The 11,810-nt window shown below is 37.8% G+C and overlaps 1 protein-coding gene across 1 annotated transcript; it reads left to right on the top strand.

Annotated features, from left to right (window-relative positions):
- Window positions 1–5,275: 5,275 nt before the first annotated feature.
- LOC103424795 (protein S-acyltransferase 24-like) lies at window positions 5,276–10,281 on the top strand. The gene is made up of 13 exons (XM_008362888.4): window positions 5,276–5,863; window positions 6,320–6,460; window positions 6,960–7,072; window positions 7,221–7,300; window positions 7,416–7,579; window positions 7,959–8,097; window positions 8,201–8,300; window positions 8,593–8,650; window positions 8,857–8,934; window positions 9,015–9,113; window positions 9,213–9,291; window positions 9,403–9,551; window positions 9,729–10,281. The coding sequence occupies exons 1-13, from the start codon at window positions 5,582–5,584 to the stop codon at window positions 10,155–10,157; spliced, it is 1,911 nt and encodes a 636-aa protein (XP_008361110.3). The 5' UTR covers window positions 5,276–5,581; the 3' UTR covers window positions 10,158–10,281.
- Window positions 10,282–11,810: the final 1,529 nt, after the last annotated feature.

Here is an 11,810-nt window from a genome sequence, read left to right as displayed (position 1 = left end):
AATTTTGACATGGATGACCTTGTTGGCTGAATCCCTTTAGTAAACCATTTACTTTGTGAACATTTTTCCTTGTTCTTGGATTCAAGTTTGGTGTATGTTTTACTTATGGATAATCTTATTGATATTGTCCTCGAATATGAGTTAATTGAATCATGTTTCTTAATACATGTGACCGACTCAATTAAACGCGTGATTAGGTAGGAATGTGGGAAAGTTTGTTGTCTGGATGAATGCGTACTACATAGACTAACTTTACACCTAAATCACATCTCTAACAACGACTTCATGTCTATCCAACCTGATTAAGAGCATTTGGCATGCTCCTTGTTGTATGAATGGTACTACATCACTATTTAAGTGACCTTAAATTCTCCCTGATGTTGAGTTTTTAAGGATATTCGAGATGATAATGATCATAAATGAACCACTGAAGAAAATAGAGTGAAATATATTTGCACCACCTCCAAAAATGAGCCTAAAACTTTGATTGAGGGCCAATGAGTTGTCTCCCAACTAGGATCACGCCATCCGTGGCCAACCTGGAGTCAGGTGATTCGAGCAGTTTACTTGTTTTGGCATGACCTTTTGGGACACTTAGGTCGAACAGTGATGCTACGACACATCTCCTTACCCGAAGTAAGGATCTTGTGCCTACAAGCACACTTTGCCAAAACCCGCTCATTTTGGGAAATTGATTTCTAAATCATCCTTAGCAAAGATACAAAACGACTCATTTTTCACAATGGATTCAAGGGAATATATGTGGACTAATCCAACCAAAATGCGGACCATATAAATACTTATGGTTTTGGCTGATGATTCGACAAACTGTCACATGTTTGTCCACAAACATTACTGCTAAACCTCATGGCCGATTAAGGGTTCACCACCCTACTTATCCCTTAAGGTTTAGGAGACTGGATAATGCTAGAGAGTTTACATCGATGGTTTTCGATAAAGTATTACATGTATTTTAGGTTTATAATTGAACATCGAATTCCCATGTTCACCCTAAATAGCCTCGCCTAGTGATCATAAAGCGCAATTTAAATGATCGTCCAGATTTTGGTAAATGTACCAAGTTTCGGTTTCTGCCTATGGCTATGCAATCCTTGTACGCAGTTATATTGGTCCACTTTGAAGCCCATTACCACCCAACCTATATGACGTTACAGTTGGTTACTGGGTACAAACATGACAATTTTCATATTTATACATTTGGGTAAGCATTCCATGTGCCAAGTTCGTCCACCGTAACGTACCAATATGAGTCCTTAAATAAGGATATGTATCTTTTGTCGATCATAATTCTCATTCACCTTCGCTCTCTTAGAACCCTCGCACGCGATCTTTTTACCACTCATTTGTTGGTTGTCACTTTAATGAGACAGTCTTCCCACCATTAGGGGGAGATAAAAATGTTAACGTTCGTGTAGAACGGTGCGAATTTACGTGGACATTACCCACTATGTCTCATCTCGATCCCCGTACCGCACATTTATGATAAGTAAGTGCGATGAATTCTAACTTTCAGAATGTTGCTCTAGACGCATTCCTCTGATCTAGCTAAAGTGACGAGATCATATACTAGCTGCAAACATGCTTGCAAGGATAGACGTACTTAACGGACGTCGAGTCAACATCCCTGGAGGGTGTGCCACCTTTGTTGGACGGTTTGGACGTCCCTGTTAGACAGGTTTGGTACATCGGTGGATAACTAATCAATCTGTCTTGGCTTGGAGGACAACAGATCATTCAGTTCGTAGGATTCACTTTCCTAGAAGATGAAGATACGACACAACAATGAATCTAAACTCGATCGTTGTCTCAAATCATTTTCATCTCATGAGATTAATCCAGATTACTCCCGAGACTTGAAGTTCTTGGTCCAGTATACTAGTTTGGATGAGCTAAATGAAATTGAAATAAGATTATCATCGATGATGTTTTCACTTATATGGTAGCTATCGACATAAATGAAAAGAGACGATATCGAACCGTGTTCCGTTGATTAAGTGACAACGTATAACTGATTGGACAACTGAAATTACAATCTAGGTCAAATTCCTTACCAAAGTGTGTATTGGACATGTCGTTCCTACTCTACCCAAGGTAACCCTGTTATGTTATAAGTGGGAAATGACGCGTTATGAGATGAATGAAATAGTGCAATATGATGCACGCCTTACGGTGCAAGGTTTCTCTCAAACGTCCTGTGATTGATAGCAACATTATGAAATGTGGTTAGTGTTTTCTCCATGGAGATATAGATACGGAGATTTACATGTAAGTTCCCGAAGAATTACATGGACTGGTTCAAATAGTTCCAAAACCACAGAACAATTTCTTAACTTGTTTGAGGCGTTCACTTACAATCTGACGGATGTGGTATACCAGTCTAAGTGATTATTTGATCAGTCAGAGATATGAATTATGCCATTGCATGTTAAACTATGAAGTCTTATTCCAAATTGCTATAGTTACAGTTTATGTCGTTGACATACATCTCACTAAGACTCTAGAAGAGCTTGAGAAAACTGCATCGCACCTGAAGATGAAATTTGAGATGAAGGATCTTGGAAAAACTCGTTTATATTTTGACCTGAAGTTCAAGCGTTGTTCTGACGTTATTTTGGTCTACCAATTGAACTACACCCTGAATGTGTTACCTTTGAGTATACATATGATCGTCCATATGTTATATGCAAATGAGACCCTTGAAGAAGTTATAGTATCTGAAATTCCATATCTAAGTTCAACTTTGTGCTTCGTTGTACTTAGCTCATTGTATTTAGACAGGACATCTCATTTGCTGTTGACCTTGGTAAAGATGCAGCACCGCGCCTACACCTATCAATTGAATTGGTATTAAAGACGTACCCTGAAGGTATTACATGGGCAAATCCCAACGCATCTCGAGCGGATCCAACTCTCTTGATCCTCGAAATGATGTTTGCCTTGTAGTTATACTGACGCAGGTTACTTATCAAACCCGCATAAGGCAAAATCCCCGAATAGTTATGTCTTTACCGTTAAGGGATATCGCAATATCTTGGATGTCCACGATATGACCTTAGTTGCGAAATCTTTGAATCGTTCCAAGACTCGCCTCACTTCACTACGCCACAAGTGAGACATGGTTAGGAGTTCTTGTTGAGCATATTCGAAGTACTTGCTGTGTTTTTCATCCATCGTTGAGTCCAGATGACGATCCATGAAGACTATGTTGCATGTATTAACCAGACCAAGCCATGATACATCAACGAAGTCAACACCAAGGCATATTGCATCTACATCATATCAGCACAGCATCAAGAGATTGAAGTCATGCAAGCCGATCCCAGACAACCTTGCCGACCTCTACATGACGTCACTACCAAAGTCAACCTTCCAGAAGCTTGTTCGAGGAATTGGTATGCCTAACTATCCTATGCAATGTTTGTAGTTCTCATTTGGAAGTTATGTCAAATTCAGGGGGAGTATCTAGAAGTATACTCACTTGATCTTAATATACTCTTTTTCCCTACGATTAGGAGCATTTTTCCCACTGGGTTTTTGCTACTTAACTGGGTTTTAACAAGGCACCCATCCTAAGTTGATCATACCCTTGTGAGCTCTTCTACTTGCGTCCAAAAGACGTATAGTTTTGACTCAATGTAACTTCTCACTTTTCTCCTTAAATTATGGGTTTTTCTCCCACCTTGGGTTTTACCATATCCAGGTTTTGTGAGTTTTACCTTTTTATGCATTCTTCCGTTGATATGAGACTCGCATTTGCTCATTGTGCCGACGACTTCATCAACTGTACTTGCTTCATCACTAAAGACCCGATGCGTCATTTACTTGAGTATTTACACATTCAAATGGGAGTGTTGCAGTCCTATTAGATAAGGAATGTGATTGTGTAAATCCTAGTATATCTTAGAATATCTCTTATATTCTTATTAGGAGTAGATTACCTATTAAATGTTGTAATCCTAAAGGGAAATGTTTTTACCTATCCTACTACTATAAATAAAGGCACAATAGGGTGGAATAACACACACCTACAATTGCATATCTCTCTTATTCTCTCTCTATGCGGCATTCTCTCCCTCTCTCTATGGCCTCCATAATTGTTTAGTAAATTATGCCTACAACAATTTAAAGGTTAAGTCAAAAATAAATTTAACAAATTATAGTATAACAGTTAGTGTACATTCTAAAGTGTGTGTTAAATTATTATTTTATTGTATAATGATCTTCACTAGTGTGGGTGCAAATTTTCGCCTTCTTCTTCTTGGACGAAAATGCACCTGCAAAACAATTAACATATTAGGTCAATGCCAAGAGCCTCACGCGCCCACAATGAATTTGGGGGGGGGGGGGTTGGCCGAAGAACGTCTTATGCCAAAGTTAGAATTTGAGAGAGAAAGTATTTAGAGAAATTTAGAGAATTTTAGAAGAGAATTGAACTTAGGTTTTGGAGAAAATGAGTGGCTATATATAGGGGTGTGGCCGGCCCTATTATGAGAATTGAGACATGCCACAATTTGTTGATTTGTGGGACTGATTGCAAGATATTATGTAAAATAATATCTTGCAATTAGTTTGGCAATTAATCAATTAATTAGGAAATTAATCAATTAATTTTGGCAATTAATCCTAATTTGAAAAGGATGATTAAGAGTTACCTTGTGGGTGAGGATTTGATGAGGAGTGGTGAGAGGGTTTAAAAGAATACAATTTTGATCACATTTGACCTCGATTGAGCCGTTATTGTTCATTGCATGCGCATGGGAATCCCGGCATGCCTCAAGGGTAATTTTGTCTTCTTAATCCAAAAGTCCACGTGTCGCCTTCGTGATTTTCTTGATTATTTTTTGCTCCACAACTAGTAAAGTATTTAAGAAAAAATAATTTAAAGTTGTGAATTATGTACCCAACATTAAATAACAAAATCAACTCCATCTTTTGTTAAAAAAATTAACTTAATCTCTTATTGTTGTATAAAAAAATGCTAGAAAGCAATGAGTCAAATGACTCAGCTACCATGTAAATTATGACATCTTCCTTAAAAGAAATCGTGATGTCTTTAGTCTTAGTTTTGGCATATTTGACATCTGCTTTGAAGATGCTTTAAAAAATAAAAATTAAACAAAACGAGAAATGCCGAACAAAGCCTTGGGAAATGAAATATTAGAAGAGTATACACTAATTTTTATGTCTCACGCATTATTCTCAATTTTTGGCCGTCCAATCCAATACATCAGAAGGGTACCTAGCAAAAATTAACAAATAAGAATAGGTGTGTCAAACTGTACTATCGTATTGGAATCTGGCTACTGACAATCCTTAGGCAAATCCCTGGGCTTCTTCTTCTCTTTACCCCCCCCCCCCCCCCCTTCTCTCTCCATCCTCTCTCTTCCTCTCTCTCCCCACCACCCCACCCCAGTCAACACGGCCGGCTTCGCAGAAAAACCCTAAATATCCAATCCCCCAATTTGATTGGTTTATTTAAATCCCAAATTGAAGGTCAACGAAACCAAATAAGCCAGCTCCGCCGGTCGTGCTGCTCAATTTTTGGTTTTTGTGCGTAGAAATGTCGTCGGAGATCGAGGTCGTCGAGGACGAGGTCCAAACCCGCGATCGCGAATCTGCCTCAGCCAATTCAGCAAACAACAATGGCGAAGCCAATGGGATTGGGGAAGAGAGTCTGCGAAACGACGTGTACACGGCAGCTGCGTACGGGGATTTGGAGAAGCTTCAGAGATTGGTGGAGTGTGAGGGTTGCTCTGTTTCCGAGACCGATGGGCTCGGCTACTATGCCCTCCAGTGGGCCGCTCTCAACAACCGCACTGCCGCCGCTCAGTATATTATTGAGGTGAGGGTTCTCCATTCACTCTTTGCTCCTTTTTTTTTTTTTTTTTTTTTTTTGTATTTTCAAGGAGTTTGGTGAATTAGATTTGCTTTGCTTGACGGTTTTTGAAATGTGCTTAAGTTGGTTATCCGAATTCGAGATTTCGTATTGATTCGAGGTGTTGTAGGTAAATTTTGTGCTACTTGGTTAAATAAAAATCCAACATTTGCTTATAATTCTTCTCTTCTATCTATGAAATGGAAAGAGAAGCCAAGAAATGAAAATTTCGGTCTATAGATGTTCGCTTTAGAATGAAGATTTCGTGAGAAAAAAAAAAGTGATTTTAGCATTGGGCAGGTTGCTAATTTTTTTTTCTTGATTCTGTTTATGATTATTGCTCTTTTTTATTGAAAACAAAATTGAACACAGGACAAGTGTATTGGTATAACGGGCTTGTTATTTGGTTTTGTTAAATGGCAGCACGGTGGAGATGTGAATGCCACAGATCATACGGGGCAGACAGCATTACACTGGAGTGCAGTGCGGGGTGCAATCCAGGTTGCAGAGCTATTACTTCAAGAGGGTGCTCGGGTAAATGCTGCAGATATGTATGGCTATCAGGTCAGTTTTACTTTTTATTCCCGTTCACAATCCTAACTAACCCTTCTTAAGGAAATAGTATTGTTTGTTGATTATGAATCTTTGGATAGAATATTGGGATGTAAAACTTGTGCACAAGCATCTGTGTCTATATCTGCGTGTTTGTATCAGCTACCCTATGTACAATACCTGCATTGGTAAATGAAATTTTCATGTAGTTATGCCATAAAATACAGATTTTGGGGTCATGGTGTGCTGCTAGTAATTTTGAATCTTTTTAGTCAAATCAAACATTAGCAACCAGCAGTTAATCATTTTCTTAAGTATGAGTTACTGAAAGGCATCTAGTGTTGCAATTTTGAACTGAAAGTGGACAGCTCATTTTTTTTTGTCTTGCACACTTGTTTTAAGTTAAGTTTACGGTTTTGGCAAAAGCTTTTTATTCCCCATTTAACCTAGAAGCTGGCTGAAAGAGTCTTAAACATATTTGTTGTACCGATCAAATTTGATATGATCACAGGCTACACATGTTGCGGCTCAATATGGTCAAACAGCTTTCCTGTACCATGTTGTTTCAAAATGGAATGCTGACCCTGATGTGCCTGATAATGACGGGAGAAGCCCTTTACACTGGTACGTGACAATATTATTTTTCTATTTTTTGTGAATAGTACTTTCCTACTCTTTTCCACAATGTGTTCTATTTTCTATATGGAAAATGTGCACTATGTTTCTTGTTTTGTTATGTAAATTTGATTCTCTCTTTTCCTTTTGAGTTTAGGGCTGCTTATAAAGGTTTTGCTGATTGTATACGTCTTCTTTTATTTCTGGATGCATATAAAGGACGCCAAGATAAAGAGGGTACGTACCATCTTTGTTCCGTTATTATATGACTAGGGTAATGGATGCCAAAATATTTTTGTGGGGTTCACCTATTATGCATAATCAATGACTTATTGCCTTTTTGTTACTCCAGGTTGCACTCCTTTGCACTGGGCTGCTATCAGGGGTAACTTGGAGGCATGCACAGTGTTGGTACAGGCTGGAAAGAAGGAGGACTTAATGGTTACAGATAACACTGGCCTTACACCAGCACAACTTGCTGCTGATAAGAATCACAGACAAGTTGCCTTTTTCCTTGTAGGTGTTCCATAACCTAACACTTTTAACATTGGTTAGTAATGTTACTTATTTGGTCAATGAATTTGAGGACTTCAGTTTTCATGCTGTGCAATGATCTGATGAATCCTTTAAACTTTTGATTGATTCTGTTCTGGGACTTTTATGTTTAGAAAGAATGCCTTGTATATCTGACAAGTGGAGAATGTTGGTTTTGTTGTTTTTTTCTATTCTCAACATGGTTTTATTTATTGACTTACCAGGAAGTTCCTCAATTTTTTTTTCTTTTCTAATTTGGTGTTTTTAAGGTTTGAGCCTTACATATAATGTTTATACAGTTGAACGTGTAAATGAAAGAACGGAAAGAACTGACCATGCTCTTATAAAATTGATTCTCTAGGGGAATGCTAGAAGATTGCTAGACAAACGCTGTGATGGGAACAGTCGTCTTGGAAGAATTTCGAAACTAGGACTTGCGCCACTACTTTGGTGTATAATATTTGTGCTCCTGGTGACCTATACTCATTCTGTCATTGCGGGTATCTGCCCTGAACTTTATATGGAACTTCAGTATGTGCCCTTAATGTCAGGATCATACAATACTTACACCGACTCCTCTCCCCCTGTCCAACTTTGTTGCAGCACCAAATCTGCCAAAGTTAACAGCTGGATCAGTTTTTGTTGCATGGCTAGGAGTTTTCCTAGCAACATCCGGGCTTGTTTTGTTCTATAGATGCAGCAGGTACGTCATAGAGTATTTGTAAGTTCTATGATGTTAGTTGCCTATATGTTAAGCATTCACTCTCTGATAATCAGATTTGTGCTGTTTTGTTGATACTTTAGCTGGCTGTAGACCGACTGCAATGATGGAAATAATTCAAGTTTTAATTAGTCATGTTTTGTCTTGTGCGCACACACACACACCCACATTGTTTCGTGGATGTATGCATAGATATTATGGTGCTGTGTAGAGCAATGTCACTTAATTAAATGTGTTGTTGATTATTAGTATTTTTTAAAAATTTCTTTTGCAGCAAGGATCCAGGTTACATCCGAATGAATGTCCACGATTCACAAAATATGAAGGATGATGTTCGTACCGTAACTTTCTTCATCTTCTCTTATTTCCACCACCTTTCCACATAATTTTTTTAATCCATCTCTGGCCATCCCCCTTAAATTTCTTACAGTTCAGAGTTATTATTATGACTTACATATTAAAGATGAGAATCATAATGGGCTCTTGACTTACCGTTCCTATAAGTTAAGTTAACACATTGGTTTCTCATTTTGAACAGGAGCCTCTTTTAAAGATTGAGATAAATAATCCTGCCTTGCTAGCTGGTAATTGGTCTCAGCTCTGTGCAACGTGCAAGGTACCATCGATTGCCTACCTGATCCTTTTATTTAGTTCTCAGAACATATCGCCTAACATACTTGCTGGCGTTGTCATCAGATTGTCAGGCCTCTTCGTGCAAAGCACTGTTCAACCTGTGATCGTTGTGTTGAACAATTTGACCACCATTGCCCTTGGGTATCCAATTGCATTGGCAAGGTGCACTGACATTGATAAGTTTTCGTGTTATGGATTGTTTTTCCAACTTTTCATGTTATAGTTAGTTTAATCTATTTTCTTTCTTTTCATGCTGTACAGAAAAACAAATGGGATTTCTTTGCTTTCCTTTTTCTGGAAGTTTTGGCGATGGTGTTGACTGGAGGGGTTACTCTTACGAGTATGTCCCAGTTTCTCCAACCCTATTTTCTGAAGTTTCTCTAGGCATGGAATTGTTTGTATGCGTATATGTGCTTCAACCTGCTAAGGGAAATTAATTTTCTTCTTTCAGGAGTTTTGAGCGATCCATTGAGGCCATCTTCTTTTGGAGCATGGATCAATTATGTTGCTACTAGTCATGTGGGCGCTCTTTCATTTTTGATAGTGGATTTCCTCCTCTTCTTTGGCGTGGCAGTATTGACCGTTGTCCAAGCTTCTCAGGTGATTTTTCTTTTTAAAATTGACTTGCTCAATATAAAAAATGGAAAAACTAATAGCGAAGATTGTTATGATCTGAAAAGTAAATATTTCCCGAGGCTTTTCTCCACACGACAGCAGCTCTATGTAAAGAGTGCCGCCATAGCAATTTGTTAGTCAATAATCTTTCTCTTGTTACAGATATCACGGAACATCACAACTAATGAAATGGCAAACATGATGCGCTATAACTACCTTAGAGGCCCAGGTGGTAGGTTCAGAAATCCGTACGATCACGGGATAAGGAAGAATTGTTCGGATTTCTTGATCAAGGGTTACAACGAAGATGTGGAATTCATTGAAGAATCAGCTCATGATGAGGAGGGTATTGGAATGAGGCATATCAATTCTTCAAACTTGCAAAATGGGGACGCCTATCCTCACCGCACAAACGGCAACAGTCATGTTGCAATCAATGTAAATTCTAATTCGACAGGACATCACGGTCACGTCCATTCTGCCCATTGCAGCCATAGCAATAGCCAGGGGAAACCGAAAACCGAAAACGTTCCATTAGGCTTGGGTCTTGGTCTGGGGCGGAACAGTGGCCGATCTGTTGTAGCTTCATGATGGCAATTTTGATGGCCCGAGTGTGGCTGAAGATCTGTTGTGTAGTATAATCATATTTACACTTCAGCTTTTTTGTAAGTGATTGTCACTCCTTGAAAATGCAGTCGCACGAAATTTGTTTAAATTGATCCTTTTCCCTGAGTTATGCTGTAGCTGTACAGATTGATTAACCTCACTTGCCTTGTGAATGTTGACTGCATCATGACTCATGCTTCGAAAGTTTTGGTTGGTGAGCACTGCTCTACACCATAACACGCCATCCGTCGTGATTTGATTTCAAACTTTCATGAAGTTCGTTTGGAACTGCTTTTGAAACAAGCTCTTCTGCTCATAAACACTTTTAGCAACAAAAACTCAAGTTCTTCCTCGAGCACTCTTCTGCTTTTGGAAGAAGCTCTTCTGCTCAGAACTAGTTTTAAGTCTCATCCATAAAGATGTTAATGTTTAAATTATCGTGTGTGAGCACGAGCAGGACTATTGGCTTGTAAAACACAGTTGATTGCATAACTTTAGATAAGGTCATGATTTTGACAGCAAGACAAACGTTTCATCAACTTTTATTTTTTATTTTTTTATTATGGTTAAATAAAATTTGATCAACTTGCAATCTTTTAATTAAGCGTTAATTATCAATTTATTTGGGGGGTAAAGCCTTTAATTATTTGTGATTTGACCCTTGGTTGATGCTTCAACTTGAAGCCTTGAAGGTAGGTTGTGTGATGAAAACAAAGGAGATTCAATTCAACTAACCAACCCCACCTACAAAATTTCAGTCATAAATTGGAATTTAAATGTAATTCATGCCAAATAATATACTCAAACAAAAATGCTAAGAAGACTCGTTTAATGTGTGGTTCTCCATGTATTTTCTGATACCTCACACACAATTTAACGTCAACTTCTATGCTAACATTATAAACATCATGCAAAAAAATATAGGTTGTGTTATGAAAACAAAGGGGTTCACCCCACCAACAAAATTTCAGTCATGAATTGGAATTTAAATGAAATCCATCTCAAATACAATACTCAAAAGAGAAATGATAAGCAGATTCGTTCAAAGTGAGTTTTCTCATGGACTTTTGACACTTCACATTTTAAAGTTAATTTCTGTACCAATATTATACAACGTTGTGCTAAAAACATAAGATAATAAAAAATACATAAAGAGTTTTACTTTTAAAAAAATCTCATTAGCATCTCTCATACTCTAATGTATCCAAAGTCCAATTAGTCTTATCCTCAAAGTTAATATATATAATTCTGAAACTTGTTTTTATTGAAAGTTTTTATTTATTAATGTTAACATCATTGCTAATCATGATTATTATTTGTACGATTCTATGATTTATTCGAATTGTTTAATTGCAAATTGTAGTCAAAGGGTAAAGCATTTCTTGAAAGATAGATCTTCTTTTCTTCCTCATCGGTTCATCATTTATTTTGAGACTATTCTCCTTCCACGTAACTGTTCAGCGTGAGGCTTACACTATCCGTTATCTACACATGAATTAATACTGGATATAGCGGTATGATTCATCGTATGTGCACCATAAGTCAATGTCACATGAATTTAAGATTATGTCTCGTTCGTTCCCATTGTTTAGCTCACTTGTCAAATCCCGTGTACAAACATGTAATCTACTACAAGGT

The sequence above is a fragment of the Malus domestica genome, chromosome 15 (assembly GCF_042453785.1).
Source record: "Malus domestica chromosome 15, GDT2T_hap1".
Classification (NCBI taxonomy): Eukaryota; Viridiplantae; Streptophyta; class Magnoliopsida; order Rosales; family Rosaceae; genus Malus; species Malus domestica.
The sequence above is the reverse complement of the archived record's forward strand: the minus strand, read 5'-3'. Positions and strand labels throughout refer to the sequence as shown.